Source organism: Atheta coriaria, unplaced genomic scaffold (assembly GCF_025399875.1).
Source record: "Atheta coriaria isolate IRGN ID8LTWV9N9 unplaced genomic scaffold, Caltech_Dcor_3.1 hic_scaffold_6_pilon, whole genome shotgun sequence".
NCBI lineage: Eukaryota > Metazoa > Arthropoda > Insecta > Coleoptera > Staphylinidae > Dalotia > Dalotia coriaria.
The window spans coordinates 2499183-2513567 of NW_027045448.1; the positions used below are offsets into that span (position 1 = coordinate 2499183).

The window sequence follows — 14385 nt, forward strand, 5'->3', positions numbered from 1 at the left end:
TATAATCAAGCATAAATTACTCGAAGAATATTTTTATATTTACGCATGATCATACAAATATATATTCAATGTTTTTAGTTAATGTTCAACAGTCGCTGTTGCTATAACACTCAGTTGTATAAAATTAATGTTTTACCATTAATAACAATGCAGATGTTTCAACATGGAGTGGATTTAACAAAAATAATGTACTTAAAAATGATTCGTAATAAACAGAAAATATTATTCAATATTCGGTTATATATAAAAATCCACGTGAAGTTCATGCTTATAAATTTAAACGCGATTCTGAAACAAACTACTCAGATATAATATACAATTGGAAATAATTGTACACACAAATTGAAACTTGCGTCAATTCAATAAAAGTGACAGCAATTGGTTTAACTTCATTCGTCCTCCTCTCTGTCCTTCGATTTATCCTTCTTTTTCTTCTTCTTCTTTTCTTTTTTGCCCTCTTCTTCAGCCTCAACTTCAGGTTCGGTGACTTCAGGTGCGGAAGTGCTATCGCCTTCTTCGTCGGTCTTCTTACGCTTCTTCTTTTTCTGTTTTTCGGGTGCGTCTACTTCCATAGATGCATCCGCAGCAGCACCACCTTCTTCACTGCCCACGCTGACTTTACGCTTCTTGCTAGGATCCTCATCGTCATCTTTCTCCTTCTTTACAATGTTGTAATTCACATAACTATTTAGCCATTCCTTCGGCGTGTTTTCGTTCGGTTTTCCATGCTTGTCCAACTGTCCCTTAGCAATGAGGACTTTCTTTTGTGACGAACGAGGACCCAAGCCCCACTTGCGCGGATAAGTATCCCTCTCCATAATGACACGCTTCAACTTAGCAATGACGCCGTGATCACAACTGGCCATCGTCGCCGTCGTCATGAGCGCAATTGCCAATGCAATAGCTTCGCCCTTTGTAGTGATAATGACAATTTCCTCGTTCATCTCAATACCATCTTCATAGCGCAGGACACCTGGAAGTAGAATCTTCGCACCGTAGCAAAGCGCATTCACTGAACTGTCCTTCATGATGACGCGTTTGTGCTTAGTGAGGAGGCCCTCCAGCGGGCGAATAACGCGACGTAAGTAACTTTCGTCCTTGTGGTTCTCATATAACCACATGGCATCCATCACATCGTGCATGGTAGCGATGTCATCCATCTCGGTCTGGATTCCAGAGCGCACACGACGCAGCTCCAACATTTGACCACCGACGCCGAGTGTGAGACCCAAATGCACGCACATGGTACGGATATAGGAACCGGCCTCACAGCTAACCCAGAAGACACCTAAATTGAACAATTTAATATCAATACCTCCATTATAATTTAATTACTTTTGAATCACTTACCCATATTACGATTCTCATCGTAATCACAAAGTTTGCTATCGTACACGGTGCGTACACGAAGTTGACGCTTGACCGCCGAGATCAATGGCGGCCGTTGGAAAAGCGCGCCTCGTAGCCGCTCTAAACCGCGTAATACTTTTGCGGCTCCGCCTTCAAGACTGGAATGCAATTTGAACACGGCAACGTATTCCTTACCCGCAGATTGTTGAGATTTTACTAAACGAGTTGCGCGATCAATGCACACAATTAAACAACCTGGACAAAAAGTAAAACTAAGTAAATTCAATGTAGCAAACTCAATAAATCAATTTAAAACTATAACATTTAAAGCTGAATCATGTACCTCAATCATTATCATACAATTAGTATTGTCTATTTTGTATGTTAACAACTTATGAGAAATTTGCTCTTTGGTCATATCTACCTGTGACTTTAGGATCAAGTGTGCCTGAGTGACCAGTTTTTTCCACTTTCAATATACGCTTAATCCATGCAACCACCTCATGGCTGCTGGGATTGCTGGGTTTATCTAAGTTGATAAAACCAGACTTGATGTACTCAGTCAAGTCCCTTTTCAGTGGTGATGAACCAAATGGCAATGGGGTGTAATGATTTGTCCTTACATTCAACCTATCAAAGTTCTATGCAAAACATAATTTTATAAAGTTTGTGATAGTTTTAAAGAAAAAGTCATAAGTGTTTAAAATCAATTTAGTTACCTTCAACAATAAAGGCCACTTTGAACTATCCAGGGTAGGGTTTTTAGAAGAGGTCTCTAACTGAAACTCATTTGTTTTTTGAATTTCGGCGATGGCCTTATCCTTATTCTTCTTTTTCTTCTCCTTCTTAACTTCTGTAATTTAATTTTGTATTTGTTAGAAATTGTTATACCTATTTATTTCATTCAGTATCATGCGATTTATATAATTAGTTAGTGAATTTCACAACTTTCTGGATCACTTACCAACTTCAGACATGATGAACTATTTTTTAAGTAATCTAGCAATAGAAATAGCAAGCGTCGGAAGCCGAAGTCAAAGCACGTGTTTCACGCAATAGTCAGGTTAGGAACACACAAATTTACAAACACGCCGCTGAACCACGGACGCAAAGACGCTTTGCTAGAGGAAACAGGCAAGCCAGCACATGGAGAACAGGAATACATGAAAGTGGCGCCACCTCGTATTGCTTGAAATATGCTATAGTTTGTTATTGCATTATAAAGCGAAAAATTATCAATTTTTGTTCATTTTTTGTGCCTAAATTGTTTTATACCCAGATCATTCATTCAGGTTATAGTATTATTAAACTATTAAAATGGCAGCGTAAGACAAATGACTCAAATTTTTCATAAGTGAACTAAAACAAAACTTAAAAAAAACCTTCATTCAGACACAAGTTTACTATTTAAAAAAATTGTAAATATTTCATTCAAATCCACAAAGTAGTTTTTAAATGGCAATGGTAATCGAATTAAAAAACATAGTTTTATGAAAAATGCGTTAAAAGTTTTACCTTCGATTTATGAAAGAAAAAGAAATGATTTAGTTACTTACACCGAGTCATCTATGCATGGCGATCCGGCACCCATTCGTCGTGTCATTGAAGACATACATATAAATTGTGTCTATTTATTGTATTATTTATTGTTGCACACTGCTGCAGAGCAATTATATTTGCTGCCCTTGCATTATCCTAACTTTAATTTTGCTACAAGTGCGTTTCTAACGTTTCTTCAGTAACAAAGTGTTTATAGCAGTAGCAAATATTACCATGAATTAACAAAATGATCGAAAGTTAAAATTTTAACTTATAATTTGCGTCGATTGTTTGTTCTTGGCAGAATGATATGCAACCCATGAATCAAAGTTTGTGACTAAGAGATGTAAACAACGAAAATCCCTAGACACAATTATTTCAATAGCCGTTCAACATGGCCGATGCTACTGATTCATTGGGCGATTAGCAGATTCTTTTCTAATTGTTTTGTAATTTAGGTAAGTTGGAAATACCAGATATAACTCAGAACACGCAATACAATAATGTCGCACTCATCGCGCCGTTATATGCAAGACTAATAACAGATATTCACTGTTTGCATTCATATTTGAACAATGGATCATTTGTTTGAGGATATGTGTAACACAAGTGTATATTTTGCAGTTTTGCAATATGATTTGAACCAAGATAAGCCAGCAATGGAGTCTCCTCCGTCCACTTCAATCTGGTCAGAGGCATTTATACTAAGTGATGACAGTGGCTTGCTTCTGACCAGCAGCTCAATATCAAGTGGAGAAAGTCGCACTGGCATGGGCCAATTTACTTTTGAGGTAAATTGATATAAAATAAGAACACTCATATCATTTCATAAATTCACAGTTGGCACTGTTTTGAATACACATTGTTTTGTTGTAGTTGCAAGACAGTGACAAGTCATTATCACAAGCAGATTCATTAGATGGCATGTCAGATATTATTTGTGGTGAGAATTTCAACACATTGAAGAAGGGCCCACATTGGAGTGAGACTAAGACATCTCCCATAGAACCACCACTAGAGTTTCAGGATCATCCAATTGTATATGATTCATTTGCAGCAGACATAGCATGCACAGTTATTCAAGAAGCAATCAATGAAACGTCACAGCAGCACACGCGACAGCAGAAGATCAATGCTATGAACCTGCAGGTCTTTCGGCCTATTCACCAGGTGTATCAGCGCTCTTACTGGACGCAGGATTTCCTCCCGTTCAGCCCGTGCCACGCCGGCCGACCGAGCTCACGCAGCTCCCTCGGTTCATCGCGTCTCTCCAGCTCGCACAATTCGTTATCAGTTCCTACAGCACACCGCGCCGACGACTCCAGTTTTATCACGCAGGCGGTCTCACATGACACGCTCTCATCGAATCGCATCAGCGACCTGTACAATGTGCCGTTCGACAGCGATGTATATGCTGTGCCAGTGGACACGGTAAGGCCGCCGTTGCGTCCGAGGCGGAACTTAGCGCACAAGAAGCGCCGTCGGAATACATCGTCCGGCTTTCGCGAGCTTGAGAAAACGCACGCCAAACAGGTGAAGAAGACCACCTCAAAATCGGAGCATTTTGCGCTTTGTAGTGGAAACAACGCGAAGCGACATAGCGTCGCCGGCACGTCTTCAACCACTGGCGAGGCGACTGAGCCGGTGCATATGACCCTGCAGGAAGTGCGCCAGTACTTGCAGACGTTATACTCCAGTTCATCGGACTCGTCTGAACATCGTGAGAACAAGGGCGCGAAGGTGGCGAGCCGCAACGGCCTGGTGAACATTAATAATAATAATAAATATTCTGATCCGAGTTTGTTGAAGACGCACACGAACAACAACGCCTGCACGCAGGCGAGAAAGAAATCGACATTCCTCATTAATATTAAGAATAAGAAAGTTAAGGATTTATGTGATAATAATACTATTGATAAGCAGCAGCAGCTGCAAATAACGAATAGCGCACTGTCGCCAATGCGTCAGGAGAAACAGAAGAAGGGCACGGCGCGAGTGTTTTGGCTGAAGCAAACGCTGTGCAATATGTTTCGATTCAGGCGGATCATCTCGCCTGTGCACGGCAAAGAGGCGAAGAAAAATGACACAGACTGCGAGTTCAACTTTCACGAGGGTATGGAGAACGGCGAGGGAAATAAAAATATCACAAAACGAGCTCTGCCACCGTTGCCGGGGCAGGGGCAGCTTGCGGAGGGAATGGATGAGTCGCCCACTTTGGATTTTACAACAAGTATACGAAAAGTAAAGGATGTAAGTTTGCAAATATTCAATTATCTCCGACTTCTCAAGGTCGAACGCTATTGTTATCTATTGTTTTATTTTTAGTATGGTTGGTATTGGGGACCTTTGTCAAGTGAGGCTGCTGAAAAGATTCTATCAAATGAACCAGCTGGATCTTTTATAGTTCGAGATAGCAGTGACGATCACTATATATTTTCGCTAACGTTTAAATTAAATAGTACCGTCAGGCATGTTAGAATAGAAAATGACCAGGGTAAGTGGGTTTATCTTAATATGTACTTTACTTTAAGACATTGAAGTTATAAAATGAAATGATCTTCCAGGTAACTTTAGCTTTGGGAGCTGTACAAAATTTAAGTCCCAAACAATCGTAGACTTTATCGAGAATGCAGTGGAGCATTCGCGTAGCGGTAGATACTTGTTCTTTCTGCATAGACGGCCGACCATTGGGCCGGTACGCGTGCAATTGTTGCATCCAGTGTCACGCTTCAAGCAGACGCAGAGCCTACAGCATATGTGCAGGTAATATTTATACATATGTTTTATAGAAACGTCGGAGTTGTCGAAGTTAAGTTTTTCGGCTTCGGTATCAATTTTTACTTCGATTGCGAGTGTAATTAATGTGGTTCTAATAATTTTATTGATCGCAGATTTGTTATATTAAAAAAAGTACGCAAAGATTTAATACCCAGTCTACCACTACCGAGACGAATGATAGACTACTTGAGCACGCCGCACTATTACTCGGAGCATCTGGTGGACATTGAAGACATCGAAGAGGACCACTTCCGGGCGCGTTCCAATGCGCACGAGTCGTCCGAGGAATACGGCAATGAGCAGACAATCGGTCGACACGATTAGAACGAATGTTTTTCTACTTATGATTATTAACTGCAAAATATTCACGCAAGGCAAATTATGGTTCGATTCTCAAGTTGAAGCTCGTAGTTTTTAAATTTTGTGTTCAAACCAAAGTTATACATTGTGATCAGTAGATTTTAGTCGATAGTTTTAATGTAATAATTTATTTTGTTTGTGCAACATGCTAATTTTAACGTTGCGTCTTAATACTGATAAGCGTAGGATCCACGATCAGTTAATTTGCAAGTATTTATTTTGAATCGATATTTATGAGACGGCGGAGATAAATAACGCACGGGAATACGCATGTAGATTTAAGGAATCAAAAGTGACAGATGATTGAATGAAGTCCCAGGTGTCTGGGACATTGCGTGTGTATGTACTTTGTATTGCCAAAGAAACGATGTCGGAGGAAAATTACAATGGAAAAGGAGTTTTTCATTCTTGAAATAAATAGTAAAAGAAATTTGTTTGCTTTTTTCCAGTTTCTTATAAACAAATAACAATTAAATGGACACGGATTTGATTAACTCGTTTTTAAAAAACAGATTCGCTTTTCGGACATATATGGAACGCCAACATGTTTAAATAAATAAACCAAACTTAGGATTTGTCAACTTTTACCAAATTAAGATTAGATTGGTATGCCTAAAGTACGTCTGACAATTCGTTCAGCTATACTATTGAACTCGTCACGATTTTCACGCCACATTTTCGCCGCGTCTACGTTAGCGCCACTTTCATCATTTGGCTCAGCCAACATACTCACAACTGAAAGTAAAATTTTTTCGACGCTTTGTACTGGTGACCATCGTTCAGCACTGGATTCATAGCCCATTGGATCATCTCCTGGTGCATGCAAAATCGATATACAAACACGACCATCTGAGTAAACTAAACAAAATTCAATGAGTACAAGTTTTTCTAAGTTTTTATATCAATGCTAAATACTTACTATTTGGATGAAACATTTCACAGGTGAATTGCATTTTAGGTGGACTCAGAGGATAGTCAGGAGGAAATATAAGTTTGGCAGGAAACACACCACCTTCAAAACAAGTACCTTCAGGTCCCCTTAAAAATGATACAATAATTAATCACTCAATTAATAATTGCTATGTGGCATTGCTTACGTTATAAGAGCTTCCCATTCAAAGAAGTTTTCTTCATTTATTGGCCCCGCAATAATTCCTTCCGGTGGGTTTAATGTTAATTCTAAAAGTGTTTATTATTAACCAGAGAAGATAGATAAATTTCAACTTACGTTTATATTCGGCCATGAGCCGCCTCAGAGCTGATCCAGCCATAGTTTTAATGTATTGAGCTAAATTTTAGTTTACTAAAACATCAAAGGTAAGAGTATACATTAAAGGAATGTATTACTGCTCTGGGTCTATGCAGAAATACGCTAATACGGGCCAAAACAAGCCATACGAGTCACACGGGTCATACACAAACACATACTCATCGTCGTTGCAAACTCATCGCGTACAAATCTCATAACAGTACTGTAGAAACTCACCGTAATTTCATTCCTTGATTTGTTCCTATATTTTTATTGCCCAAGTTAGTTAAAATTTTCGCCGATAGGTTATATGCAAAAAGTACTTGGTTATGTCAAAAAGTGTCATCTTCACAAATGTTAATTTTTCGAAAAGAAATTTTTTTGTTATTGTGCATTTATATCCGCTGAAATATTTCACAAATAAATGAAATATTATTTTTTTATGTGACAATTAACTCATAACCGAGTCGAAATCGGCGTTGAACTTATAAAAACAAAATTTTCATTTTGTTTCAAAATGGTGTACAGATGAAACATATCCGAGTAAAATATACATTATAGCAGAACATACTATATCGAAACATTAATACAAAAATAAAAAAAACAGTGTGTTAGTTTTTTAATATATAAATTACAGGTTTTATTTGTATTTGTCATGGTAAATTTAAATTTACCGCGCTTCAGACTAATGTTCATTCTGACATACAGAGGGAGACCATAATTTCGGGGTCTGTCAATGGTGTAACCTAATGCGCAATTCCCTTTTCCATTTTAAATCCTAAGCCATCCGCTTCGATAGAGCCCAAACTCGGGCAAATCGCTAGCCAACGTAGCGATAACAACGGTGTTGGCCCTTTCCATCATATATTTACAGTAATTAGTGAATTCCACTAGGCAATAAGTGATATTCAACATGGTATGTACGCTGTGTGAAACAACAAACCAAACCATAGGTTAGAACGCAGGTTATTTCATTCGTCTTATTTATTTTGTTTACAGCCACGCGAAATCAAGGAGATCAAAGATTTCCTTCTGCGCGCTAGGAGGAAGGATGCCAAATGTAAGTGATAAACAATCATTAGTGTTTGAGCAGACTGGTATAATTATTTTGTTTTATCTTGTTTAATTTATTATAGCTGTAAAAATCAAGAACAACCCCAAGAAAGGTAACACCAAGTTCAAGGTCCGCTGCTCGCGTTTCCTCTACACACTTGTTATCTTCGACAAAGAGAAGGCTGAAAAATTGAAGCAATCCCTGCCTCCAGGTTAGTTCAGTTTTATAACCTAGTTTATGCCATAAATTATTTGATCCATTTGCATTTCAATTGCACATGGATTGGAATTTGATGGTAGAGTAAAGAAGGGCTTCCACTTACCCCGGATGAGATTTGTATTTCATTCGTAATTTCGAGTAGCCACAGTTGCAATTAAACAAAATAGGTTTTTTTTTTTTTTTAAATTTAAATGATGATTTTTGTCATATGTTGATTACTTTTTTATTTATTGCAGGTTTGCAAGTTAAGGAAAACAAGTAATCTTTTTAAATGTAAGCTTGTCTCCTGATATTAAAGTAAATTACTTTAAATTTAGATTATGCTGTCAGTTTTTTTTATATTTCAAAAATTATAAGAATAATACCTTTTTTCCATTCCTGAATCTTTTTGTTGCTGGAATTTTGAGACTCCTGTCATGTGCATTGGTTTAACCTGTTTCATAGAGATATGATAAATTTTGTGCAGTCTTAACTATTCATTGTTACTATATTCTAATTTGTGTAGCTATCCGCGCCAGAAAAATGAGTGAATTTATGAGATTATTAAACTGTTTTTTCAATCTTGAAGAATCTAGCATATAATGTGTCGGATTCCACTGCTAAATGACCCATATCTGAAAAATTGCTATAAATCGTTTACTGTATAAAACTGAAATGTGGATTGTCGTAAATTAAAAAGATTAAAATAAAATATAGATATTTCGGAAATTGCTACTTTGTTTTGCGAGTTATTATTTTAATTGTTGCATTAAACAATTAGTATATTGTAATATATTAGGCAGCGTTACGTTTTTTGTTTGCATAGCAAACAAATAGTTAATAGTAGCATAGTATGGGTGGAGGATGACAGCAAGAACCCGAAAAAAACTGTCCCAAACTCAACACCGAAGACGAGGCATAAAGCGCGAGATTTAAACTTAATGTGTCTTCATATGGCCATAAAATTTGCTCATACATCTCTAAGATTTTGTATGGATTTTACATTTGCATGGAGATGGTCCACATCTACTTGGATGTTGAATGGATGCTATAACAAATGTATCCAGAAATATATATGTGCAAAGTGTTACATAGTGGGGACACTTTTCCCCTCTCATTCTAGCATCCCTGTTATAAATAAAAGTCGGCCGACTCTTCTCTTCATTCGTTTAGAGACCACTCATCGTGTGCGCAGCTGAACGTTTACCCACTAAGTTAAGAAATTCTTTCTTTTTTCAACAACCCTCAAATCATCTTTAAATATGGTACGTAAATATATTCAATTCTTTTATGCCTACGACTCAATTTTCATTCATAAAGTTGTTAAAGTAAATTTGCTACACCAGTAACGTTTTCTTTCGCCATCTTAATTCGTGTAACACATTCAAACGTTAAACACGTGTTTTTAAGTCTGCACAATGTACCTAAATTAATTTTTAATTCTTAGCGTGAGTGCATCTCAGTCCACGTGGGTCAAGCCGGTGTCCAGATTGGCAACGCCTGCTGGGAGCTATACTGCCTGGAGCATGGCATCCAGCCCGATGGGCAAATGCCGTCCGATAAGACCGCCGGCGGTGGTGACGACAGTTTCAACACTTTCTTCAGCGAAACCGGTGCTGGTAAGCATGTGCCACGTGCTGTATTCGTTGATCTCGAACCATCCGTCGTCGATGAGGTACGTACCGGTACCTATCGCCAGCTTTTCCATCCAGAACAACTTATCACCGGCAAAGAAGACGCTGCGAATAACTATGCACGCGGCCATTACACCATTGGAAAAGAAATTATCGATGTCGTACTCGACCACATCCGTAAACTAGCTGACCAATGCAGTGGACTCCAAGGATTCCTTATTTTCCACTCATTCGGAGGTGGTACCGGCTCTGGTTTCACTTCTCTATTGATGGAACGTCTTTCCGTCGACTACGGAAAGAAATCCAAGCTGGAATTCGCCATCTATCCAGCTCCTCAGGTATCCACCGCTGTAGTCGAGCCGTATAATTCAATCCTCACCACGCATACCACTCTTGAGCACTCTGATTGTGCCTTCATGGTTGATAACGAAGCCATCTATGATATTTGCCGGAGGAATTTAGACATCGAGCGTCCTACCTACACTAATCTAAATCGGTTGATTGGTCAGATTGTATCGTCAATCACAGCTTCTCTTCGTTTCGACGGCGCTCTCAATGTGGATCTCACTGAGTTCCAAACCAACTTGGTGCCATATCCAAGAATCCACTTCCCGTTGGTCAACTATTCTCCGGTGATCTCCGCGGAGAAGGCCTATCATGAGCAGTTGTCCGTGGCTGAAATCACCAACGCTTGTTTCGAGCCTGCCAACCAGATGGTTAAGTGTGATCCACGTCGTGGTAAATACATGGCTTGTTGCATGCTGTACCGTGGTGATGTTGTCCCCAAGGATGTCAACGCAGCTATTGCGACCATCAAGACCAAGCGTTCGATTCAATTCGTGGATTGGTGTCCGACTGGTTTCAAGGTTGGTATTAATTACCAGCCACCAACTGTTGTGCCAGGTGGTGATTTGGCTAAAGTACAGCGTGCTCTTTGCATGTTGTCGAATACTACGGCTATCGCCGAAGCTTGGGCTAGATTGGATCACAAGTTTGATCTGATGTACGCAAAGAGAGCCTTCGTGCATTGGTATGTTGGTGAGGGTATGGAGGAAGGTGAATTTTCCGAAGCCCGTGAGGATTTGGCTGCCCTCGAGAAGGATTATGAAGAGGTTGGTATGGATTCTGGAGATGGTGAAGGTGAAGGTGGCGAGGAGTATTAATTCTGAATGCACGATGCAACATTACCTGTTTATTGTTATTATTCCAGTTTATTGAAAATAAATTAAAAATAAAAGAAAACAAAACAAAAAAACTTTTTCTGTTGTAACGAATTTCTACCTTAATATCCTACAATTATCTTGTTCAATTATTGAATTGTTTCTTGAATGTAGTTTCAAAAGAAAAATATATAAAAGAAAGTGTTGTAAGGCTGGTGGAATTGTTTGTTAAGACTTACATTTCCAACGGTAAAGCAGCAGCGAGTTGCCCTGTACATAAGTTTTAATTCTAAGTGTAAATAATAATGGGACAACTTGTTTTGTCAGACTTGCGGAATGGTAAATAATGGATTATGTATTCTTAAAAAATATTAATTTTGATTTTAACCATCGGACGTAAACGCGCGCATGCGCTCCAAAGTTATGGAGTAATAATAGAACTGTAAATAATTAGTTTTTATTTTAATTGCCCTTAATTCACATTATATTTCTATTTTTGCATTTAGTATCATGTACCACGGACATTTGTCGTGGATAGTGGATTATACCATTCGGGATAAGCCAGTGTGGTAAACGTTGCTAGGGACTTTGTGTCTGTAAATATCACTAAAAGCACGTTTCCGCTAATAGCACATGCTCGATAGACTTCCCTTTTCGAAATGTGTGTGTCGCGTTGATCACGACGCCGATTGTTGTTTCGTTCGACAATAAATAAGTACATTTTTTATTGTTGAGTTGATTTAAATTACTAACACAATATGTTGGTGCTGTTCGAGACCGCGGCCGGCTACGCCATTTTTAAGGTAGAAATTCTATTTAATTTTAACATTAATTCGATTTCTTCTAAACTAACCTAATTTTTTCCATGCTTTAGCTTCTTGATGACAAGAAACTTAAGGAATCTGATGATTTATACACTCATTTCAATAGTCCCGAATCAGCGAGTAAAGTGTAAGTTAATTTTTAATACTCAAACTTGAACAACAAATGCGTTAATTTTATTGTTCTGATCAAATATTGTAATTTTTTAGTGTAAAATTAAAGCATTTTGAGAAGTTTGCTGACACAACTGAGGCTTTGGCTGCTACCACTGCTGCAGTTGAAGGCAAACTATCAAAAAGTTTAAAGAAAGTTCTCAAGCAGTATGTGGATCAGGAGGTGCAAGATAAACTCTTGGTTGCTGATGCAAAGCTGGGCAGTGCCATCAAAGAAAAGTTGAATCTGCAATGTGTCTCCAATACATCAGTTCAGGAATTAATGAGATGCATTCGTTCCCAAATGGATAGTTTATTGGCTGGTCTTCCTAAGAAGGAAATCACAGCTATGTCCTTGGGTCTTGCTCATTCACTTTCGCGCTACAAGCTGAAATTTTCGCCTGATAAGATTGACACTATGATTGTTCAAGCAGTGTGTCTGCTTGATGATCTTGACAAGGAGTTGAATAACTACATTATGAGATGCAGAGAGTGGTATGGTTGGCATTTCCCTGAATTAGGAAAGATTGTTCAAGACAATGTTGCTTTTGTAAAGACCGTTAAAATTATCGGCACTCGGGAAAATGTTGCGACGTCAGATTTATCTGATATTTTGCCAGAAGAAATTGAAGCACAAGTTAAAGAAGCAGCCGAAATATCAATGGGCACGGAAATTTCCGACGACGATATCTTGAACATTCAGCACCTGTGCGATCAAGTCATTGAAATTTCCAGTTATCGCACGCAACTGTATGAATATTTGAAGGCCAGAATGATGGCGATGGCTCCAAATTTAACAGTGCTGGTTGGTGATTTGGTCGGCGCTCGGTTGATTTCCCATGCAGGATCGTTGATAAATCTCGCTAAACATCCTGCTTCAACTGTGCAGATACTCGGTGCTGAAAAAGCTCTGTTTCGGGCGTTGAAAACCAAGAAAGATACGCCGAAATATGGTATTATTTATCATTCCCAATTAGTTGGTCAGTGCAGCACGAAGAATAAAGGTAAAATGTCCAGAATGCTGGCCGCTAAAGCTGCGTTAGCCACGCGTGTAGATGCACTGGGGAAGACGGTTCATTTGATTTGGGTGCTGAGCATAAAGCCAAGCTGGAATCTCGCTTGCGTATTCTTGAAGAAGGCAACCTGAAACGCATTAGCGGCACTGGCAAAGCGAAAGCCAAATTTGAAAAATATCAAGGTGTCAGCGAAATCAAACAGTATCCGGCTGCTGCAGACAGCACGTTGCCGTCAACTAGTAAACGTAAGCGTTCCGAATCTGAAGTGGAGACTCCGGTTGAGGTGAAGGAGGAAAAAGATGAAGCTGCTCCTGTGACTCCTAAACAAAAGAAGAAAAAGGATAAGAAGGTTAAGTCCGAGGCTGAAGACGATTCTCAAGAGGAAGTAACACATCAGAAAAAGAAGAAGAAGCCTTCAACCGGCGACGATGATTCACAAGAAGACGCTGCTCAAACTGTGACACCGAAGTCCGAAAAGAAAAAGAAGAAGAAAAAGTCCGAGAGCGAGGCCATGGAGGAGGCACCTGTGGAAGAAGCTGCAGAGCCGACTTCCGAAAAGAAAAAGAAGAAGAAGAAGAAAAGTCTGGGAGCAGCCGAAGATGATTAGATTCAAAATGAGAAGAGATATTTTTACATTTATCTCCAAGTTCCATTGGAGGAAAATGGGCTTACATAGTTTTCATAAGTCAAGTATGAAAGTCCGTTTTTAAAACTAAATCACAATTTAAATAGTAATCACATATTTTATTATGCGAGTACGATTTAAAGAGCTATTTCGTTAAATGTAATTACTTTTATAAAGAACAGGACGGAAGATTTTTAATTTTTGTACAAGTTGTGACATTCATTTTGTGATTTCCAATCGCATACTTTTTTGCAATGCCAACATAAAGAAGAATTTAAATAAGGATCATTTTTAGTTTAAAAAATTGTTAATCCTACTTGTATACTACTTGTAGTTTTAATACATCCAATTAAAAACTATATTTTCTTTATTTTCCTGAAAATTTCACGTCATTAATGACAAATATCCTTAAGTTACCTTTAGCCCGCGAATATCTGCCGTATTTAAT

The 14385-nt window shown here is 38.6% G+C and overlaps 6 protein-coding genes across 8 annotated transcripts; 4 read left to right on the plus strand and 2 right to left on the minus strand.

Annotated features, from left to right (window-relative positions):
- Nucleotides 1-16: 16 nt before the first annotated feature.
- Nucleotides 17-2476, minus strand: Nop60B (dyskerin pseudouridine synthase 1 Nop60B). Its single transcript, XM_065304913.1, has 5 exons — nt 2315-2476; nt 2070-2203; nt 1775-1991; nt 1351-1605; nt 17-1288 (listed from the first exon to the last, which is right to left on the minus strand). The coding sequence occupies exons 1-5, from the start codon at nt 2325-2327 to the stop codon at nt 390-392; spliced, it is 1518 nt and encodes a 505-aa protein (XP_065160985.1). The 5' UTR covers nt 2328-2476; the 3' UTR covers nt 17-389.
- A 761-nt stretch (nt 2477-3237) lies between these two features.
- On the plus strand, nt 3238-6457 carry Socs16D (Suppressor of Cytokine Signaling at 16D). Of its 2 annotated transcripts, XM_065304910.1 has the most exons (6): nt 3238-3347; nt 3514-3680; nt 3766-5139; nt 5215-5383; nt 5454-5652; nt 5781-6457. In XM_065304910.1, the coding sequence occupies exons 2-6, from the start codon at nt 3549-3551 to the stop codon at nt 5989-5991; spliced, it is 2085 nt and encodes a 694-aa protein (XP_065160982.1). In that variant the 5' UTR covers nt 3238-3347; nt 3514-3548; the 3' UTR covers nt 5992-6457. The 2 variants fall into 2 exon arrangements, with proteins under 2 accessions (XP_065160982.1, XP_065160983.1); XM_065304911.1 differs by lacking the exon at nt 3238-3347 and having other exon boundaries at nt 3542-3680; nt 3947-5139.
- Ubc7 (ubiquitin conjugating enzyme 7) lies at nt 6458-7673 on the minus strand. 2 transcript variants are annotated; one of them, XM_065304915.1, is made up of 5 exons: nt 7514-7673; nt 7256-7330; nt 7125-7206; nt 6947-7065; nt 6458-6885 (listed from the first exon to the last, which is right to left on the minus strand). In XM_065304915.1, exons 2-5 carry the CDS (start codon nt 7296-7298, stop codon nt 6626-6628), a joined length of 504 nt encoding a protein of 167 aa, XP_065160987.1. In that variant the 5' UTR covers nt 7299-7330; nt 7514-7673; the 3' UTR covers nt 6458-6625. The 2 variants fall into 2 exon arrangements, with proteins under 2 accessions (XP_065160987.1, XP_065160988.1); XM_065304916.1 differs by having other exon boundaries at nt 7456-7517.
- A 317-nt stretch (nt 7674-7990) lies between these two features.
- LOC135793810 (large ribosomal subunit protein eL38) lies at nt 7991-8865 on the plus strand. Its single transcript, XM_065304917.1, has 4 exons — nt 7991-8192; nt 8276-8336; nt 8413-8541; nt 8786-8865. Exons 1-4 carry the CDS (start codon nt 8190-8192, stop codon nt 8809-8811), a joined length of 219 nt encoding a protein of 72 aa, XP_065160989.1. The 5' UTR covers nt 7991-8189; the 3' UTR covers nt 8812-8865.
- A 144-nt stretch (nt 8866-9009) lies between these two features.
- Nucleotides 9010-11436, plus strand: LOC135793808 (tubulin alpha-1 chain-like). The gene is made up of 2 exons (XM_065304914.1): nt 9010-9793; nt 9976-11436. The coding sequence occupies exons 1-2, from the start codon at nt 9791-9793 to the stop codon at nt 11323-11325; spliced, it is 1353 nt and encodes a 450-aa protein (XP_065160986.1). The 5' UTR covers nt 9010-9790; the 3' UTR covers nt 11326-11436.
- A 512-nt stretch (nt 11437-11948) lies between these two features.
- LOC135793806 (nucleolar protein 58) lies at nt 11949-14296 on the plus strand. The gene is given in 4 exon segments (XM_065304912.1): nt 11949-12125; nt 12197-12273; nt 12354-13354; nt 13357-14296. Coding segments are annotated over 4 exon segments (1686 nt in total). The 5' UTR covers nt 11949-12080; the 3' UTR covers nt 13920-14296.
- Nucleotides 14297-14385: the final 89 nt, after the last annotated feature.